We start from the raw sequence: 22,046 nt of genomic DNA on the forward strand, positions 1-22,046 counted from the left end.
CAGCCGCTCCTGGGGCTCCAGACCCTTCCCAGCTCTGTTCCCTTCCCTAGACAGGCTCCAGCCACTCGGTGTCCATCYTGGAGAGACAAAATAAGACATGGACTCACCATCCTCAGACACGGTCYAAACTGTCCTGGTTCAATCACAGCTCAGTGTCTTCTTGTTCCTCCACGTGTSTCACCTGCAGCAAAGAGGAGACAACCCAGAGCCAAAGTTTAGTTTACAAAAATTTACTTTAGAAAGGATTTGAGTTTAGAAGTTTAATTTACAGGAATGATACTCCAGTGTGAACATAGAGGGGAAAAAACAAGACTCCCCGAGGCCAATGCCATGTCTGTACCCATCCCTCCCAAACTCTGTTTTGTGCCTTTTCCAGGAGCTGCTGGAAATCACATTCAGCATCACAGGAAGGGAGACACCAGATCACTGTTGGTCCCTCACTAACACAGCACCCAGGGCATGTCACACCAGCACAYAGCAGCCTGTGCCCCACAGGTACAAAACCAATGCTTTGGGGGAGCACAGGAGGGAGCTGAGGGAAGACAGRCGATCACCGTGTTCAGGGACCTGGGGAAAATCCTTCACAGGGAACTTGAGTGCTTGGAGAAAATCACTGTAGTCAGGGGAGAAAAACACTTCTAAAATCCAATCCGGTTCTGCCTGGGAGGTGGGGCAAGATGCAAACACTCCAAGTGCCATGAAAACCCAGCAACTCCTTCTGCCAGCTTTGCTCCTGCTCAAGAGAGGTGACATTTGCAGGAAGGGAAAAGCCAAGCAGCAATACTTGAGCAAAGTCCTCCTTCAAGGAGATCTTTTCCAACACCACCCGATGGTCCCACAGATGATCGTGAGAGCTCCATGAAGGAAGAGACCCACCCTCAAGGTTTTCAGGTGTCTCCAATCAGGAGATTGGATCAATCAGGTAAAATCAGGATAAGTTAATCACCAACATCTCTCTCGTCTATCCACATTCTGTCTGCTCTGCTCTTCCAGCCCCACACARGGGACAAAATTATTCACAATTAAACACTGCGATCAGCATGGGCTGAGCCCTGGGCACTCCTGTCCTGGTATCACTCACCTGCCTGTGCAGCYCCYCCATTKCCCCATCCTTGGAAGTGTCCAATGCCAGGTTGGACAGAGTTTGGAGCACTCTGGGATGTGGGAGGTGTCCCTGCCCATTGCAGGGGGTGGTACTGGAGGAGCTTTAAGGTCCCTTCCCACCCAAACAATTCTGGGATTCTGTGAAGCAGCACAGAAATTTGCAGACRTGTCCCAATGTTTTTTAAATACAATGGTATTTTAAGCAAGGATTTTCAGTATTTGGGTGTAGCTTGAGCATGGCTCAGAGCTCACCAACCAAACCTGATTTCTGCCAGTCCCCTGTAGCACGTCAGAGCTCCAGGAATGTTCAAGATCTTCAGTTTTACCACCATTAATTTTAACCTTTCTCTTCCTCAAATGAAATACAAATGTCAACAAATGTGTAATTGGAGATTGTCTAAACAAACATCTCACACAACACACCCCAGCTGGGAATCCCCCTCCTTCCTCCACTCAGGAATTATGTCGACTACACAAGAGCTCTGAATACCTGCCCAAGGCTTTCCTTTGCTCTGGGATTTCCTTCCCAGCTTAGAATTAAGTCAGGTTTGACACCCACACATCAGAAAGCCAAGCTGAATGCCAACACTGAGGAGTCATTATTGAGATGTGATTCCCACCGTGAGGCAGCTGCTCCCACCCTTCTCCTGCTGCGCCCAGCTTGGAATCATTATCCTCAGCCTTTCAGTTCATCTCTCACGTCCTGCCATGCACTTGACACGAAAGGACAGGAGAAAGGCACAGGAGATCAGAAAGGACTCCAGACTGGCACAACATTTCTCTATATTTAATTATTATCTTTATGGGGCCACAGAGATGCTCTAAGGGCTGGAGCCCCTCTACTCTGAAGCCAGGYTGGGAGAGCYGYGGGTGCTCACCTGSAGAGGAGAAGGCTCCAGGGAGAGCTCAGAGCCCCTTCCAGGGCCTAAAGGGGCTCCAGGAGGGCTGGAGAGGGACTGGGGACAAGGGCTGGAGGGACAGGACACAGGGAATGRCTTCCCASTGCCAGAGGGCAGGGATGGATGGGATATTRGGAGGGTGGGGATGCCCTGGCACAGGRTTCCCAGAAAAGCTGTGGCTGCCCCATGATCTCTGGGAATGTCCAAGGCCAAGCTGGKCAGGGCTTGGAGCAGCCTGGGACAGTGGAAGGTGTCCCTGCTGGAACAAGATGAGCTTCAAGGTCCCTTCCAACCCTAAGCATTCTGTCATATTACCTTACCCTACATTTAAAAGCAGATCACCAAGTTCCAGGAAACTTTGAGCCCGCCCCCCGGAATCAAATTTCCTATGAAAAAAGAAAAAGCCAAATACTGCACTCTCACCAATCAAACYCAGATCAATCTGGCTCTTTTGAACTATGAAAGCATTTTTCCCACTATTTAGSAAACGATCTCACAGATCAGACTTCACAGAGGGAAGAGCCTCCAGCAGGAGACACCACACCACCAGGAGAGTCACTGCCAACCAGTGACTTACAAGGTAYGTGAGAAGCACAAATAGCAAGGGAAGAAAAATTATAGATATGCTTTTTTCACTGAATCTGAAGATATTTGAATTATTGACAACACTGAACAACAGGAGTACTGTTCCTGTAGTGTGCTTTGTACTAATTTATCCAATCACTGCTAATGGCCACCCAAGCTTCTCAGTTCCTTCCTTGTAGAAGTCAGTGGTGACCAGAAACTGAAACTGTGGCTGCATCGTGAGTGAGGAGGTTCCTCCCCACTCCCATCCCCCAGCTCCTCTGGAAAGCCAGCTGCCCAAGAGGAAGGCAGTCCATGGCAGTGGGACTCCCCAGCCCCATGAGCTCAGCCTGCAGGAATGCTGCTGCTCCTGCCTCCCCAGGGGCTTCCTCCTCCTGTAGGAGCAATGGCAAAGCTGAAGGGACTCCTGAGGATTAATGGGGTGACAAAAAGCCATAAGATACCACAAAAACCCAAGTGCTGCTTGTACCTCTGAGGACCTCCAACCCTACAAAAATGACATCTGGCCCAGGCCACCAGGCAGTCGCACTCAAGCGCTTGTGCAGTTCCACGTGCTCCTGTGCTGGCATCCCAAATGCATCCCCCTGTTTCAGGGCTGGCCATTGCCCTCCTCCTTTCAAAGGCTGCTGTGTCCCACTKGCTGCTGGCTCTGCCCCTGTGGCTTCCAGCCACCGAGTCCCCTTCCCTTGGAAAGGAGGCAGCAGCTGCCCACTGCACCCAGTGCTGCTGTCCACACCTGTCTGGGCTGGACCCACCACCACTCCTGTGGAAGTCAGATGTGGCAGCTGCTCAAGGAGCTGCTTCCCATGCAAGAAGCTGAATTACCCCAAAATCCAGGTCAGAAGCTCCCCTTAAAATCTTTGTTGCAGGGGATGAGCTGGGGTTGGCCACCTGCTATGCCAGGGTGGAGGCTGATACTACAGAATTAAATGAAGAGGACATCAGGGACASAGAAAGCCAAGACAAAAAGAATGGAACTGCAAAGAAGATAAAAGAGAACAATGGTCTTTCACACACAAATCAATGAATCACAAAATGCTTTGGGTTGGAAGGGACTTGGACCAGGTTGCTCCAACCTTGTCCAACCTGGCCTTGGACACTTCCAGGGATAGGGCAGCCATAGCTTCTCTGGGCACCCTGTGCCAGGGCCCCACCACCCTCAAAAAGAAGAATTTCTTCCCAATATATCTAAATTTTCTGTCTCGGTCTGAATCCATTCCCCCTTGTCCTGTCACTGGTTTCTGCATGCCAGTGCACACTGACAGTTCATGTGAAGCTCTTTCACCCCCAAGTCACCCCAAAGCCCAGAGCCTCAGGCTGTTCTGCTGCTGTGCAGTCACAGGTAGAGTGTGGGGCCAGCAGCCGCCTGCCCTCCCCATCTCTCRCTGGAGGGAGGCACAGGATGGTGCTGGTGCTGCTGGTGAGGTGATTCACCTGACACACCTGGGCTGGGGCAAGTAGAGAAAATAACTCACTTCTCTTGAGCATTTTTATAGCTTGTAACCTCCCCTGAATCTCTCAGTCTGGGAGCCAAACCCTCAGATAATAAAGCTGTGTCAGAATCGAGAACACTTGTAAAACCCTTGCCTTGCTCTCCTGTAGCCTCCTGCTCATGTGACTCACACCACACTTCCTTATGCCACCAYATTACTGCCTCCAGGGATCTTTGCCCCTCCTGGTGAGAAACAGAGGCAGGGACTCCAGAGTCTGGAAACCTCTGTGCCTGCTCCCTGCAGATGGTGGAAGAGGCTGCTGGAAGAACCTCACCAGGCCCAAGCTCTGCCTGCATCCTCCAGGATGCTCAGCTTGGCCCTGGCYAGACTGTCACACACAGAGGAAAGGAATATTCCTTTTCCAAACTGCAGCCCTGGRCTGCAACAGCCAGGTCCCCTCTCAGCTGCAATCCAAGCCAGGGTGTGACAGGGACAGTACGTGCGCTGGAACTCCGGGCCCTCCACACAAAGAGCTGGGCTGTCAAAACCCAGCAGAATCGCTTCCTTCCCTCTGCCTCCCCAGGTGTCACRGAGATGCCAAGAAAGCACAGTGCTGTGGATTTACAGGAACCTCTGAGAGAAGCACMGTGGGATTAATGATTGTGAACTGGGCATAGGGAACACAAAATAATAAGGAATGGTGAGCTGGGTGCAGGGAACATGGAATAATGAGGAACAGCACCCGCTCCCTGCCATCACCTGCCAGCACACAACGGAGCAGGGATCCTGGGGGAGGCAGGGAGGGAGGATGCCCACCGGGGCACATACACTCATGGAGCTTTGGAAAGCTGGGAAAGGGAGCAAGAGCTGGCTAAGGCTTTCTGGCTGCAGGGGTGTCGTGGGTGCCCCAGGCGAGGTGGGTGGCCCCTGGCAGCTCCTCACTCCCCGCTAGGAGACTCAATTTTAATTGCTCATAAAACTCCAGCAATTGTTTGCAGTTGGAGTGGAGCTCTCTATGCTCAGCGTCTGCCCCAGGCAGAGATTTTTGCTTTAATTTCAGCTAAAATGGTAGAGTTGGTCCTGGTGCTTAAAGGGGACGAACAAGTCCAATGTTAAACAGGAGATGTTAGAAGGAAGAAACAGGAAACCTATTAGCCTTATTGTGATCCCAAATGAAACAGAAACAGTCATCTCAAGCCTCCCAACTAATTAGAGGCTAAAAATATAATTGTCAGACCCCACAGTTAACATGCAAAGCAGATTGTATGGGCCGGTCTTTGTTATTTTAAACAAAATTACAGCTCCGAGGGCTGTTTCTAATGAAGRCCACGACCAGCTGCTCTTCAACAACAAAACTCTTTTACTGCTGAGTAACTATTAAAAAGAAAAGATCAAGCTACCRGAGCCCAGGAATGTCACAGTAATACCAGATGATGGTGACAAGTTGCCAAAGTATTCAGATTGCTCTGCAGCATGAAGGGATCATAATTTATGGTTCTGACCAGGGACAAGGGCTGAATTCCAGGATGCAGAATTACCCATGGATGGAGAGCTGCTGGAAGGGCAGCTTAGAGGATCTCACAGACTCCTCCACAGAAGCTGCTCAACAGAAACAGGCAAAAAGTCTGCTGCAAAAATGTCTAATAGCAGTGATGGCAGAGAGGACAGATTGATGGCGTTTCTGTCCCCAATACTGCTGGGACCATGGCTACAACTGCCAGAGCTCAGCCAGCACACTTGGAGAGGGTCCATCCCATGTACCAGCTCACCTATGCAGCTTAAAAACCCTAAGATAATATTGAAAAATAATTCTTCAATATGCTGCACTACTTATGCAAAGTTTAATCAGTCCTGCTGACAAGGACAGATCTCAATCCAATTACTGGTGGATGAAGTTTCAGAATGGAGTAAATTCCATCAAGCTTATGGAAAAASTTGTCCTTTTTGTTGCTTGGAATATTTAAAACTCCATTAAATAGTTGTTTTTAGTCCATGTCTGAATACATGTGTCCCCCCCACAGGCTCTGGATAGGTAGAGCTGCCCATGGTTCCCTCGGCACACTGCAGACTCCAGCTGCTTTTCCCAAGATCAGAGGCTCAGGATCACAGACTGAGTCTCATGTTCAAAGTTATCCTGCCTGGGAGATGTGGGGAGGGCAAGAGGAAATACCCMAGAGGAGGGGGCACTTGCCATGGCACTGCATGGTCCATCCTGAGTTCCAGGGGACGGACTCAGACCAACACAGGAGCAGGACATGGCCATCACCTCCCCCAGCCCATGGCACAGCACCACATCCCACCCCGACTCACCCACAGCCACTGGGAGGATGTCATGATTAAAATACGCTGAAAGTATTTTTCTTAGTATTTAAAAGCAATCATGACCTCTTTGATGGCTGATGAGGCTCCACTTGCATTCCAAGTGAGAACATCTAGGTTTCAAAGGTGGGATTGTTCCCAAGAGCTCAAACCAGGACACACGAATCAGCTCTCTGCAGAACTGCAGAGTCCAGGGAAAGCTGCCATAGCCAGGAATGCTCCTGACTGCACAGCACGGGAGAAAAGCCCTCAAAACCACMCCCAGATGTGGCCAGTGCCAGGCTGGTCCTCGTGTTCAATCCCAGGACAAGCACATAGAGCTGTGCAGGGAGGATGTGGGAAGCCAGGATYGGGCTCTGCCACAGAGGGACACAGGGAACACAGGGACAGATCATCCAGGCCTGTGACTGACAGCCAGGCATAGGGGAACAGGGACAGAATATGCCTGTGCCAGCTGCAAAGGAGGGCAGGGGATGTGTGTGAGGATGAGGTTACACAGAGCAGGACAGAAACCAGAGCCCTGCTGGGACAGCAAATCCCCAAGGAAGTGCAGAGGGAGCGGCAGAGCAAGCGAGAGAACGGGCAGAGCGAGTTCAGGATTTCAGGAGTACAACTGCCATGGAGTCAAACCACTCAAATGGTGAAGGCGGGAGATTAATACAGAAATTTAGCCAAGCTTGAGGTTTTTGCAGCAGCAGTTCCAGGCTGAGGAGATGAGGGACTTCACTCTGAATGGGCTGCGTCCAAGGGACTTACCATGAAAACAAGGGAAAAAAATTAGGCACAGGAGGTGAGTGGGAACAGAGGTGCTTTTAATAAGGGAGAAACTACACAGCATGAGGAAGGATTCAGAGGCAGATGAGACACTGAGCAAAGGTGAAGAGGAAAAGAGCAACAGGGAGGAACACACAGCACAGGGGGAGAGATGAGATCACAAACCAGGGGAAAACTTGTGGCTAGTGCAGGTAAAGGAGCAGAGTGCCAGGAGGAATGCAGAGAGGCAGGAGGGTTGCCGACAAGGTGTTTTGTCTTTCCCTCTAAAGAAACAAGGTCCTCTGCAGTGAAAAGGAAGGGGGAAAGAAAGCTGGAGAAGTCAAAGGTGTGCCTGGAGCAGCCACAGACTTAATGCCCAATAAAAGCAAAGCTCTGGTTTAGCAAAGCCCAGAGTAGCTCTGTCACAAGCCCTGAGCCCACGTGGCTGTGGGCAGACTTGGACCCCAGAGGTACCACGGAGCTACCACTGCCAAAAGGGAGAAAGAAAAGGAAAAGTTTTGGAAAAGGAAATCTGCAAAAGGAGAGATGGGCTGGAGATCACCGAGCTTGGGAAGAGCAATGCAGACCCTCGGGCAGAGATGCTGGAGGGATCAGGGGTCATTGAGCTGAGCCAGGGAGAGGACCCCGGGACAGGAGCAGCGCTGGGGTACAGGCAGTTTTGGGGTTTGAACTGCTGAAGAGTAGAGTGAGGACTGCTGAGAGTGGAAGAAACAGTGGAAGCTGTGGAAAGAAGGATGCAGGAATGTAGAAGATGGTGTGGAGAGAGCTGTAGGAGGAAACAGGCAAACAAGACTAGAGCTTGGGGGAGGAAAATACTACCAAAATTCAAAAAATGTTGAACTTGATAGGCTGGGCCGGGGATGCACCTAGAGCCAAGACCTGCCACCTTTTGTGTCAGGCTCAGGGACAGCTTAGCCTGGGGACACTGTCAGAGCAGCCTAATGTCAACTTGTTTTGCAGAAGACTGAAGAAATAGGGGAGGGGGAGATCCTTGTGGTGGATCCAAGCCACAGGACCACATCCCCAGCAGCATTTTATCTGCCCCATCCTTTCCTCTGCTGCATCTCACTCAGCCTGGAGCCAGAAGAAATGGATAGATATACAGAGGAGACAGAAAATGGTTTATACCATGTGCAAGAGGGAACAAAATGATATTTAAGGTCCCTTTCAACCCAGGCATTCTGTGATTCTGTGAGATAGGGGTGCACAGGCAGATTCTCACAGACCCCAGCTTGAGGATCCAGCAATGTCACCCAGATGCCATCAAGGTGTATAGGATAATGAGGGAAGAGAACAGAGCCCAGTGCTTTGGCAGAMCCCTAACAAGCACTGCTATCCATCTCTGCAACGATTTTAAGCGTAATTAATTTCAGCAGTCTGCCTGCCAGCTGACTCTGCTCTTTACATTAATGACAGTGAAGTCAGAGTTTCAAGGGGAACGCAGTGACGGTGAAGAGGAGTTTCTCAGCTCATCTCCCTTTTCCTCCCAAGGCTGTGGCTCTGCCGGTGCTGCAGCACCAGGGCTGGGGCAGCCGGTGGCACCAGGTGGCAGCAGCACACCGGGGACGGCCCCCTGCCAGGTCAGCCTCTGCCTCCTCCTTCATCTTCGGAAGGAGCTGCCAGGAGCTGCCAGGAGCAGGGCCAGGCGGAGGCGCTGCCATCACCGCCGTGATTCATTCCCCACCGCCGCCAGCCCGAGGCAGCCGCACAGAGGAACAGAGAGGGACAGACCCCTCGTTCATTTCCATGAGGGCACATGGAGGAACCAGGGACTGAGAGAGCCCCGTGCCATCCCCACCCTCCAGGCCTTTCATCCTGAGCTGGCAGASAAGTAATTCAAAGCCAAGGCTCCAAGCTGAACTCTGTAACCATCGGACTGACAGAGACAGGAAGCACAGCTTTGGCAAACATTTCCAAAGTCCCCTGTTACTCCAGCTCGTTGTTCTCCAGCTTTGTTTGCTTTTCTTTAAAAAAGCAGTTGGGACATTTCAAGCCACAATTAAGCCTTTATTCAAGTACAAACAATTGCCTGGTGCCTACCCAACGCAGTGCAGATGGACCCATCCCAGCTGCAATCCAGGCTCCTGCCTGCTCCTGGGGGTCCTGCAGCTCCGGAGGAAGGGATGTGTGGATGTCGAGCTCCTGCAGCTCCAACAGCCCCGGTGCCTTTCTCCACACCATGCACTAACTTCAACTCAATCTCAGGAAGGAAACAGCAACAGCTTCAAGGAAACGGCGCCTGCATTACTGAGGTCACATCCCAAGTCTCTAGGCTGGAAAAAAGCTGTCTAAACTGGTCTCTATGCAAACACTCAGCTCTCTTATGGGCCAGAAAAATTCACCTTTAACTCCTATCAACTTGGGGAGTCTCTGACAGCCAATTTTCTGAAAGGCAGTCTTTGTGACTGCAGAAAAAAAACCTGAGATATGTGACCCAAATGCACCAGAAGGCTCTGAAATCCAAAGATCATGTCCTGAAGTGTGCCACTTCCCCTCTCCACCCCACCAGAGCTTTTCCCAGCCAYGCTCAGGGCTCACCGGAGCACCCAGCTCCAATACCCTGGCACTCAGCATGTGGATATTTTAAAATAATTTCAACCAAATAGCATCATCACAACTCCAGCCCCGTTGTTATTACAAACATAACTATTATTCTTTAATACAGGTACATAAACATACCCATGTGRTATTACTTGAGGAGTCCTAAGGTTTCTGAGGCATGTTCCTGCAGCCAGAGGACAGGATGGACAGGGGAACTACAACCCTTTGCAAAGGGCAGGCAGGACACCTTTGTCATCCAAATTGGTACCTGCCTGCAAGGATCTGGAATCTTGCCTGGGACAAAAAATAGAAACAGCRTCTCAAAGCAAAAAGTATTGCTGTTATTTCAGGTGATCACATGCCCTGTAACACTACTAGGGTTCACAGGGTTCATAGCCCTGTGACAGCCACACTTCCAGCTCCAGCTGTGGTACCTCAGCTCTGGAACATGCTGCTGCCCCAGGCCAGAGCCCAATGGCCACCATACACTACGGACAAAATTTCTAGGAGAGCCTGTTTTCTTCAAGGGTAGTTTTCTTCCATGGGAATAAAATGAACATAAACACGTATGTGAAAAAGCTATGACCGAAACTGCCGGCAGGTTTGAGAGGCAAAGGAAGCATCAGGATTTATTCTCTTGACTCACCAAACCAAGCCCAGTTTCCCCAGCAACCTTCTCACAAGTGACGAGGAGGATCCCATGCCAGGCCCTGCAGCACTGACCCTTGGCTGGGAACACACAGCTCTACTGAATGCTCCTCCCCACTCCTGGGGGGAAGCCACTTCCTTTCCAAAACTTGCAATAATTGTGCCATCATCACATTAAGTTCCCCTCCCCCTTTCACAGGAAGAACCCCTAAAACAGTGTGACGAACATCTGCTCAGGGCTTGTTTCACTATCAAACTGCAGAAGACAAGAGGAAATAAAAACCCTCGAGAGCTGTATTAACAGGTTAAGAGCTCACTTTCGATTGCATGYCCAACCTGGAGCATGACCAGAGCTGCTGGCTCCCATGGAAACCCTGGGTCTGCAGGCACTGTCTCCTGATGGTTTGTTACGTCAACAGCCTGGGCATCCTCTTTCCCAAGGAGCCCTCTCAGGGCTTTGTGTTGCCACTGCTGCTCTTCACAACCAGGCAATGAACTCGGAAACTTGCCCTTCATGAGGCTTTTCTGGAGGTGGTATCCCTCCCAAAACCAAGCAATACCTCACCTGGTATTTAACAATTCTCCTTTCCTACCCCAAGCCCCCAAAATTTAGGAASGTTAAATCAGAGCCTTTGGTCTTTAATTTCCAGTTATCTGGAACCTTCAAAAATGGTTTGTACTTCAGCAATGGAAAATCCCATGAAGGGACTGCCTTGCACACTGACCTGCTTTCATTAATAACCTCACCTCAAAGGATGTGGGCAGGTCAGCAAGTTCAGCTGAGCTTAAGTGCTCCCATCCCTGCTCTCCAGCACGAGCTTAGCTGCTTCTAAAAACAGCGCTGGCCATGGCGGCCGCTCCAAAGGCACTCTTAGAAAGGGAAATCCCCAGCCAATCGATACAAGGGAAGAGAAGGCAATTTGATATATATAGCAAGTCCCCAGCTTATCTAGCAGCAAGAGCTGCTCAAATTCACACACACTGTCCCTKCCCTGCTGGCAGCTTCCAGCAGGATGGGGGATGAAGGCGGCCACATGCCGAGCTCGGTACCGGGAGGAGCCGGAGGATTTATTCTCATCTGCTGCAGTTCACACAGGGAACAGAGCCTGGGATTTCTTCCCCTTAATAACTGACTGTAATAAAACTCATTAAGAATCAAATTCCTGTCTCTAAAAGGTTTAGGACAAGACTGCAATGCATCACTTACTCTATCTAACACAAAGACAAACCTCAGGAAGCAATGGGATTTTTATCATCTTTGCCCAAACACGAGGCATTTCCCTTTCTTCCAACAGTGCATCACTGACTTTCACCGATGGAACCCCACAGTCATTTAAACCAGAGGTAGCTCTATCAGCCATTCCAGCTGAATCCAGGTTTACTCCAGCCTACACTCTACCACACAGGCCAGCACCCTGGGTTCTTGCCCCACAGCTCTAGAGAACAGGCACAATGGAAACCTGGAGTTGCAGCACTCAGTGAGACATCCCACGTCCCAGCTTCTATCGCTCCAGTGTCGACCCTCTGCTGTGGGATTTTGAGGGGTGGGAGGAAGCGGCAGCACAGCACAAGGGCAGTGGGATCCCACCCGCCAGGCTGCTGCTCCCCAGGGAATTCCAACAGAGAAGCTGGCTGCTCATTCCAGCTTCAGTTTTGAGTGCTTCATCATTAGTAAAACATGCTGAAAATGTGACTTCCTCTGCCACGAGACCTATTGAACCTTTTCACAGAAGTCTAAGGAACTTCCTCTTGTATTTCAATAAAAGACAAGCTCACAGGAAGAACAGTTCCTCTCATACTTCTGGGAATTCCTCTAGCAAAAACACCCATTGAAGAAGGAAGATGGAGTGGAACAAAGAGAAGGGGAGGTTGGGGATTCACTTCTCACTAAGTCTGTGGTTTATTATAAAACAAAACTATGAATTCACTTTACAGCTCAGAACCACTTTTACTTCCTCTTTTGMCTCATTTAGCAATGGCAACAAAAGCTCTGCAGAGCTTCCTAATGAGCCAGATCTGCACAGAACCTCTGCATTCAAGAATTTCACATTAAAAAATAATCTCAATTTGCTCTCCTTGCTGAACAAAACAGGCTCTGTCTAGGAATGTCTTATCCAGCATCCAAAGGTGCTTGGCTACCCACTTTCCTTTGGAAATGGAGACATGAGGCAGGAGAGAGGGATCCATCTGTTCACTGGCATACTGGGAGAGGTGGCACTCCCTGGTGAGTGCCGACAGATTAACTTTCCAATTCCAGAAAGAGAAAGAGCAAAGAATGGGCTAAGGAAGACATGACCTTGTGCCAGCCCGAGGAAGTGCAAAGGACAGCAGGGAGGGGTATGATTTGTCTCGCTGGCACATCCCAGCCCTRGCATCCATGGCCCATAGATCTGAATGCAGCCTGTGCTGGCTGCCTGCCGGTAATGTGGCATTCCCTCGGGCAGCTGCCTGCAATATGTCTCCAGGCTGCCCTATAACGAGCACAGTACCTTGGATGCTGGGAGCTACAGCTCTCCGAGGAACAGGCAGTGGCGTGAGTCAGCCACAGGCACCACAAAGGACGTGACCAATTCTTCAGGCCAAAGCAGGSCCATTCATTCAGTGCTTCTGATCACGTATTGTCTCAAAGTCCTGCAGAGGTTTCCCTGCAGGCCCTGCTCCTCCCTACRTCCATCAAATMTCAGCCTGAGGCAGCTCCACTAATTACCCCTTCCTGCACCAAGACTCATCCCTCACCTTCAGCAAGCAGCACAGCTCCTCTCCAACAAGGTCCTTCATGCTCCCAACAAGCTGTGGGATGCAAACAAAGCATCTGCTCTTCCAGGGCGATAATCCCCAGAATCACCACATCACACAGACSAGCCAATATCCCTGTGGAATGGTGGCATTCAAAGATGAACTGTGCCCAGGTCACTCCTCTGAAAGACACTGCCCCCAGACTCCCCCCACCCCGGTGTTCTCACCAGGCACAGTGGATGCCCACTCCAAGGATCCCAAGTGCCAGGAGCAGCAGAAGTGGAGCTGTCACAAAGCAAAGCCGCTGCAGCAACAGCTTTGCTGAAGGGATGGTTTCACCTGCGAGCAGGAGCCGTTGGGATGGTGCAATCCAGCAAAGCTGCAGGGAAYGTCTGGGACTTGCTCTTGGGTCCCCTCGGGGATTTCTGCACCCACCTCCGGGGCCTGGGAATCTCCCATCATGGCCCCTTCCCTCACTACAGCACTTCTAAAGAACAGATCCTCTATTTTCACCATTAGGTGCCCTTTAGGAGTAACAATGATGCACCACAGATTCAAAACCCCCTGAAAACAGGGACTTCACAGCACAAGTGAGCAGTTCTCCTTGGAAATCAAGGGACTTTCTCTTCCCATAGGCAGCTATATCCAAACATGAAAGCTCAGGGCACAGCAATAACAGACATTCAGAGGCAATTTCACCTGCCTGAGTTAAGAGGCAGCAAGGCCCTGAACAGGGCAGCAGTGTGGGACCTAGAGCGAGAACAGGAAGGATATGGTTATTCTGGGAATGATAAAAATCCCTCAATGTAGTAACAAAATAACTTTATAAAGGCACTGTACCCTGTGAGCTGTAGCATCAACCAAGGGTAGCAAKGTTACAGCTGGCACCAGTTCCAAAATTCCCAATCAGGTGGTTATCAATTAGCTCAGCTAGGCTACAACTTCTTTGAGAAGAGCCACTGCTGAYCTCAGCTCTTGTCCCTCTCTCTGGACATGGTGTTATTCCCTCTTTCTGCAGAAGGGAAAGGGGCAGCAGGCAGAGCCCCTGGCCCTTTGTGGAAACCAAGTCTAGACRAAATGTTTCCTTGCTGCAAGCAAGATGAGAATTCTCATTGCCCAGACTCTGTCTTGCTGTATTCACATCCACTGGCTGGATTTGCACACACATCCATGGCCTCTGGGTATCACCTGTTTGTCAGAGGAGGTGTGTAGACACAGGGGGTGGATATGAAAACCACAAGTCAGGAGCTCCTGACTGAGAAATATTAAACACTGACACTCTGCAGGAGCAGCAGATCTCCCCTCCATGGCAGGCAGGTGATGAAGAGCCCTGTGCAGGTGAGACAGACATTTRCAGAGGACTGAGAAGAACCAGGCACATTGTTTAGGAGCACAAAGGATCCAAATACATAGCAGGAAACACTGATACCCCAGAAAGACGAGCCAGAGTTAATCCCTCCGCAGGGCTCCCAGCCATCCCACTGTCCATMGGGATTGAAGGGAAATGGCTACCCCGGAGCATAGCAGACAGGGACACTCATCACACCAGAAGCCAGCAGCAGTTTCCCAAATCAGAAGGGCCAGAGCTTTTAAAAAACAAAGCAGCGCTGAACTATAGCATCAAAGAAAAYAAATCTCACACAGAGAGGACATAAAAGTCTCTGGCTGTGACAAAGCCTGGAGTCGCCCTGGAGGAGCACTGGAGAGGGAATGGTGTCGCTGACAMGGGTCCAGACCTAGCCAAGGGCACAGGAAAGTTGACAAGAGGACACAAACAATGAACKGTACTTCAGTACAGCCAGAAGAAAATTTAACACCCCAGGTCACTGGGAATGTACAGCAGACACAGCATCCTCAGTAGTACGTAAAGCAGCTTGAAAAAAATCTCTGGTGTTTCCAGAGGAGCTCACCAACTCCCACTTTGCTGTGTTTGTTCCCACCAAACCCCCAAATACCTCACAGCTGTTCTTCCCCATCCAAACACAGCCTCTGTCCTGGCACACACAGGCTGCTCTGTCCCACATTCAACTTCAGCCTCCCTCGGCCTCGTGCCTGAAGAGACTCATTTCCACTGCCCCAAGTCTGACCTCTAGGGCAGCACAGGCKTTTTGGCCTGTGCCCAGATGCCATGGGCTTGCTCCAAAGTTTTCAGCAAGAACAGAACATTTTAGCCTTTGGGAAGTTCAGTCTGCCATTTGGAAAGAAAGGCAGAAGTGCCTCTGGCACAGGGGCAGATGCAGCCCTGACCTGGGGGGGGCAGGAAGGGGGTGCAATCTGAATGCAAAGCACAAGTGAGTACAAGCCCAAATGATGCTGACTGGGGTGAGAAGCAACAACTCCTCACACCTTCCTAAGGCTCCTCCTGAGCATCCCGGGTCACAAGGAGCCCGCTGGGTGATGAAGCTGCCAGGTGGTGCTGGCAGCCAAACTGAGCTGCAGGAAGCACAGGCGTGACCCAGGCTCTGGGCTGGCAGCCAGCCACGCTCTCTCCCAGGGTACCTTCGGTGAGACATTCTCCAAACTGGGTGTAGGTGCCTCATAAACGAGATACTAAACAGGCTGCTCTCGTTCCCATTAAAACGGTGAAACAGATCCCACCTGGCTCTGTCGCACTGGTGGCCCTGAACGCTACGTGCCAGTCATGCTCCCGCAATAAAGACACTTCCGCCAAGTCCTTTGAAAGATTTGAAAAAAAAAATTTATTGTGAATCCAGGCAGCACAGTTGAAACAACAACTAAATAGATTCATGCAGCATTGCCACAAGGCACTCATCCACTCGGGGGAAGCTGGCTACCTCAGTCAGTTTCTAGAATAAAACAAAACAACAAAACCCTCTGAAGCTTCCAGAAGGAACAATGCAAACTGCAGCCCTTGCTTGCTCAGAGCAGTCCTCAGCTTCAGCAGGGACCATCAGGGAAAGGCTGGCAGAGCCTAAGCAATTGAAATTACTGTAGAGGAGAAATGCTCTGAGGGTCCTTRCCATAAATCAGTCACTCACAGGCAGTGCCATGTTCAAGCACATTCTGACTGAGAGAACAATTCCACAATTTCATTTTGCAGTGAAGAWCTGGTCAGGTTGGAAAAGGAACAAGGACTCCACTTCCCAACCAGTGCTGCATGAAATGGCAGAAATCTGAGCTCCAGGGAATACCTGGAGCAATTCTGGGTTTAAGTTCAGCTACAAGACTTTGCCCCCAAGCAAATAAGTTGTGCCATGTCTACCTCTGTCCCTGCTCCCAGCACTGGCTTCTCCAAAGTGGGGAGGAGCTGACAGCAGTCAGCAACCTCAACAAAAGTCACCAGATTTGGCTCTTGCTCCATCTCCGGCACAGGTATCCAATATGTCGCCTCTATTTAGCTATCAGAATATTCCCACCTATCTTATTTCTAGAAAACCTCATTCCCAAGGCTGAGGAAAACTTCACTCCTCACTGCCATCYTTCCTGTGAATGCTGCACCCATCTCTGTGGTGGGATCAGACCCACACCCTTGCAAGATACAGCACAGTGTTTCCGTCCCCCAGGAAAATATGTGTTGGAAAAAGCAAAACTCCCTCACGCTGGCCAGGCTAGCTGACCTTCCTGGGTGTGCAGTGCCTGAGATCAGCTGCTCACATAGGCTGCTGAGCAAATACTCCACCTAGAAGTTAAGCAATAGGATCCATGAGGAAAGGCAGATCAGGTATGCTCTCCATCAGAGACTAAAGGGAATAAAGTGTCTACAAACGCTAACAACATAAAAGGAAACCTCTGAGGCCAGAAACTCAATACATGTTGAAACAGAATATACTGACACATAATTCTCCTCTCTTGGGATAGGCCCTGGGCAGGCTTTTTTCTCTTGAAGAMGAAATTTGAGGGCATCTCTGAACTGAGAATGAGCAACACAAAGTAATAAGAAACAGCAAAGGTCTTATTGCTGTTAAGAGTGGGAACTGTCAGTTTAGTTCTGTTAATGGTCTGTCCCGCTAAAGTCACTTCTATCTGGAAAGGCATACGTTGCTCCCTGACACACCACACACAGATCACTGCATGATGATGCAACAAAACAAATCTCATGAAAACCAGCCTCACAATTCGATTCCCACCCCACTGGGAAAGGGGTTCCTCCAGCTTCGAGGCAAACCCAGGTACATAAGAGCAACCAGAGGCTCCACATCAAACCTCAGCACGAGGAAGGCCAAACAAAAACAAAGCTCCCTTGGGAGAGCTGTTGGGAAGTTTTGTCAGAAGGAGTCCCGACAGACCCTAAACCTCCCCATGAGTCAGCCTCTCTCAGCAGCCCAAGAGTGACCAAACCAGAGAGAAAGGAAGGGAAGTTGGAAGGAAATAGGTAAGGGAGAATATGTGCAACTCAAAGATGACTCYAAGAGTTCAGGCTTTGAGACAAGGGCTCCCTACTACCAGCGCAGGCTTCCTTGCAGGTAAACAGGCTCATTTCAAACACGATTCAACCACTGAACATGTTTCCATTTCATTTCAGTTCACATTCCCAGGGAAAAGAGCTGGTTTCCCTGTGCCACACCGGCACATCCAGCAGCACAGTGCACTGCTGCTGGAGCCTCCCAGTCAATCCCCACTTCTGAGGCTCTGACTGCAAAGCCGAAGCACTTTGCAGGTGCAGTTTCCAGGGCAATTTCCTTCCATGCAGAAATTCACTATCTCCAAGGGAAGGCATCCCCTTATCCTTGGATTTGGCTCGGGGCCACAAGGTGCAGATGCACTTGTACTTGTTGCTGTGAGCAGGACAGGAATCACACCACGCCGGAAAGTAGGCCTGAGCAAGCATTTGCTATTTATAAGCTAATCATCTGATCCCTCTGGAGGGAAATCCTATCCTTTGGGGCTGTTGGGAGTGCCTGGAACGGCAGGAGTGCTGGGGAGGAACAGAAGGGAAGAGATTACATCGTCCAGGAGCGCGGTCCAAGTGACCAGACAAAATTCCTCCCTGCTCCACCACAGCGCCAGCATCCTCCTGGAGAATAGGCCAGGGATTATGAGCAGGGATTAATCTGTTACGCTAATTTGCTAAGAGCAAAGTAATTTTTTAGACAGCTCTCGTCTCCATTCATCATTATCTAAAAAGGGCCCTGATCTAGTTCTGCAAAAAATGACAAAGTCTCACGGTAAGCGCCTGCTTGAAATCCAAAAACACATGGAAAACTGGCGAGCTGGAGATGCCTTGGAAAGGCGAAGAGAAAGGTATGAGTTTTCGAAATTGTTTGATAGTTATTAATTCCTTGGGGGAGCATGCCTGTCCTGGGAAGAGTGTGATGTGCAAGTACACAGCACTGATTTTTTTTTTTTTCTGTTCACATTTCTCCCTGATAAAAATAACCTAGGTTAGATGACACTAGTGGATTTTCCTGTGAAACAATGCTCCGTCACTTCCAACACCACTGCACACACTCGGAGCAACTACACATACCCTGAAATAATCTCAGTTCTCTCTACSCTCCTTTTTCCTCACTTTCCAAAGCATTACTGAGAACAACCCTCTCCCTCCACTGACAGCAGCCTCTGAAACAAACTCAGGATAGAGAAGAGGAATGGAAATARCTCTGTCTCAAACAGCTCAGACTAAAACCATGTTTCCTGGATGAGAAGGCCCAATTTGCAGAGCAATCCTCACAAACATGGCAGATGAGAGCCATCCAGGCCTGGCACCTGTCTCCAGGTGAGCAGAGCTCAGCAAGACAMAGGCCCCAGGCTGAGGAAAGGCTGCTCACATCATCCTTGCGTTCCCCCAGTGCCAGGACAAGGGAGACTTTGAGAAGCTCAAATGTAAACAAAAACAAAAGCAGGCCAGTGCATATTTGGCAGATTGAGATCACAATAAAAGCTGGCACAGCAGCATTCTCCAAAGCCTCTGTGGCAAGATCTGCCCCAAAAGCTTCCCTTGATTTGGGTTTTGGGTTTGTTTTTCTCCCTTTTAGCTTGCTACAGCCAAATCTGACAGGTAAGTGASACTTCTGCAGAGACTGGAAGGATCCYGCCACAAAATCCACAGCAATGACATCTCTGAGGAAACATCCCAGTCCAAGCTCTCTTAGAAAAATTAAGTAACTATCACAGACAGATAAACAGATTCCTGAGAATGCAGCAAGGAAAGGGGAATCCAGATGCTCCTGGAAATTTGTAAGTGAAACTTACATTTATTTCCCTGTTTACTTAGATGTCCATCTTCCTAGACAAAGCGCCATGAAAGACATCACAGCCACCTCACAGACTCCCAAGCAGAGCAGACCCCAAAACTCCTGGGGCTGTCAGGCCAATTGCTTTTATTTAAAAAACAGAAAAATATGGAACCTCCATGTAAAAGTTGGTAGCCAATACAACGTCATCACTGACTCAGAGAAGTTTGTTGTCATGCTTGTATCTCTATCAGTTAAATACACACATTTTGSTTTCTGTGCACACATACCCTCACCAGCCAGACTCAATTCTTCAAATCTCTGACCTCCGCAAGCACATACAGACTGGCCAGATCTTCACTCGCATTCTTGCTGGAGCAAGCAGATGGAGTTCTCTCARCACCACATGGCAGCTTTTTCCACCTTTAATCCCACCTCATACAACATCTCCAAACWCTGCCCAGCTTTCCACCAGCTTTGAACCACCAAAAGGCATCAAACCTGGGTGCAGCAGCTTTTGCACCAGTGTGGAAGCTCAGTTAGCACTCTCCCCTCCTCCTTCACAGTGAGGTACCAAAGACCACCTCCAGCCCAGCTTTCTGTGTTCAACATATTCATTAATCCAGGCAAAAAATCCTGCTTCCTGGGACAGATTCGACATCTCCCTCCCTTATTTTTATGTTCCYATTATGGACTCTTCCTGCAGTTTGCTTTCTGTGGTAAAACATGTGTGGTCTCCCGAAGTCCAGTGCCAAACTAACCAGGCCACAGTATCAGATTCTCATTTCCCATTTTCCACTCAGCACTCCGAATTGCTTATGCAGTTCCTTAGCTTTTAGCTGCCAGTTTCATTCAGGTCATTGCCAAAATCACCGTCAGTATCCTTACGAGATAGCTAACATGATGTGCCCAATAATGTTCTAGGAACCCCCAATCTAAAGTGGATTATTTTGAGTTCATCCCACTTCAGTTAATTCAGCAGGAAAACCCAAAGGCATCACATCAGATGCTTCAGGGAAGCCAATGTTTACAACACAGAGTTAGTTGAGGGGTTCTAGAAAAATGTCAAACCTGCAACAGCACCATCGCCACACCAAATTTCAGCCACCTGCGCTTCCAAATCAGCACAGAACCAGCTCCTACCCAACACGGAGGGGAGACACCTGCTCCAAACCCAGCCGTGTGGGACCTCCGGGGGGAGAGCCGGGGAAATCCCACCGGATGCGAAGAAGAACCAGTTCCGTGCCGCTACCCCGGGTCGCTGTGGCACAAGAATCKCCCACCCACCAGGCGCTTCCAGGAGGGATCTGCACAGCCCCAGCGCGGCTGGGCGGGAGAGGGAGGCGAGACGCGCCCGCAGCCTCGGCCCGGGGAAGAGCTCAGGCCCTGCGGCAGGGCCAGAGCGAGCAGGGCCGGTCCCGGCGGGAGCCCCGAGACCCATTCCTCGCTCTGACCGCGACTCCGCCTCCAGTCGCTTGCGACACCACGGAGCCTCCGTCCGGTGCAGCCCGGCTCGGGCCCGGCCCGCCGCCGCCTCAGTGCTGCTGCCACCGGGCGGTGCCGCCCCTCACGGACAGGCCCCGGGGAGGCCGCGCTCACCGGGCGGCAGAGAGGAGGAGCGGGGCCGCGGCGGGTGGCGGCACGAGGAGCGGCGCTGGGTGCCGGGGACGGCGGGGGTGGAGCGGGGATAGAGGTCCCGGGGCAGCCCCGTCTCACCTGTCCCGGCGGGTCCCGCCCGGCTCCGGCCGCGCCGCTCCCGCCTCTGCCGCGTGCAGCTCCCGTCCGGCCCCCCCCGCCGGCCCGCGCGCCTYGGCCAATCAGCGCCCGGCAACGCCGGCGCCAGCGACCAATCAGCAGAGAGAACGCGTCCCCGCCCAGTGCCACCGGCCGCCAGGCCGCGCCCACCCGCGCTCCCGCCAGGCCTATCCCGTGACATGAGAGTGGGCGGTGCCCGGCGCTCGACGACCAATGAGAAATCACAGCGCGTCCCGCCGCAGCCAATCGGCGGGCGCGCAGCTCTTCCCCTCAGAAAAGRGCGGGCGGGCGGCGGGAACGGGGCGGGGTTGGGTGTCTCGTCACGTGACTGCCCGGTGACCGGGACCCTCCTCAGCCGCGCTGGGGCGGGGGTTGGCCGAAAGCTGTCGGAGCTTCAGGGACTCCATTGTCCAGGCAGCGCCCAGGAGACCAATCCGCGGCCATCGGGGATGTGCCCTGGCCAGGGCAGAATGGAATGAGGTCGCTGCCTCAGCGCCAGGACCCCCGGCCTGCGGGAGCCACCGGAATGGTCAAGAAATCGTGAAGCTTTATGGCCCCGCTCAGCCTCGGGCAGCTGCTGCTTCTGTCTGCCTCGATGTGCCCCTCCCGAGGCTGGATGGGCTCTACCCCTCGCCTCGTCCCTGCGTTTCCCGTTTCCCTTGACGCTATTTCTGCCCTTCCCATCCTCAGCCTGCCCCGCGGAACAGCCCCGCTAGTGTATTAGAGGCCAATCCCAGGCTGTCTCATAGCCCAGGTTTTACACTCCAGGGTCCTGCGGGCTGCATCACAGAACAGTTGAAACTGGAAGGGACCAGTGGAGATTACCCAGTCCGACCCCCCTGCCAAGGCAGGGTCACCCCAGTGCAAGTGACAGGAAGGCGTCCAGGGGCGTTTGGAATGAGTCCAGGCTCCACGCTCTCCCTGGGCAGCTGTTCCAGTGCTYCCAGCTGCCATGCCGCTCGAGGCKGTGTCTCYYTGCAGCCCTTGGAAAGGATGAGCTAAGCCCAGCCGCAGACGGGTCTGGAGGGTTGGGGGTATGGATAAAGGGATGTTGGTTCTCGGCAGAGGACAACCATCCCTGCCCGGCATCAGCTGTGAGTGGAGCTGTCCCGTGCCTA

The 22,046-nt window shown here is 51.3% G+C and overlaps 1 protein-coding gene across 2 annotated transcripts in view; it reads right to left on the reverse strand.

Moving 5' to 3' along the window:
* The window catches only part of MTMR4 (myotubularin related protein 4), a 56,239-nt gene extending 35,278 nt beyond the window's left edge, over positions 1-20,961 (reverse strand). The window contains exons 1-2 of one of the 2 annotated variants that reach the window (XM_057367951.1): positions 20,890-20,961; positions 108-181 (exon numbers count right to left, since the gene is read on the reverse strand). In XM_057367951.1, the coding sequence (XP_057223934.1) occupies positions 108-110 (3 nt within the window). In that variant the 5' untranslated portion in view covers positions 111-181; positions 20,890-20,961. Of the gene's footprint in view, positions 1-107; positions 182-15,637; positions 15,660-20,889 lie in introns of those variants that run through there. The other variant, XM_057367952.1, reaches the window with a different exon arrangement.
* Positions 20,962-22,046: the final 1,085 nt, after the last annotated feature.

Source organism: Malurus melanocephalus, unplaced genomic scaffold (genome assembly GCF_030028575.1).
Source record: "Malurus melanocephalus ecotype Western Australia unplaced genomic scaffold, MMel_1.1 scaffold_86, whole genome shotgun sequence".
Lineage (NCBI taxonomy): Eukaryota > Metazoa > Chordata > Aves > Passeriformes > Maluridae > Malurus > Malurus melanocephalus.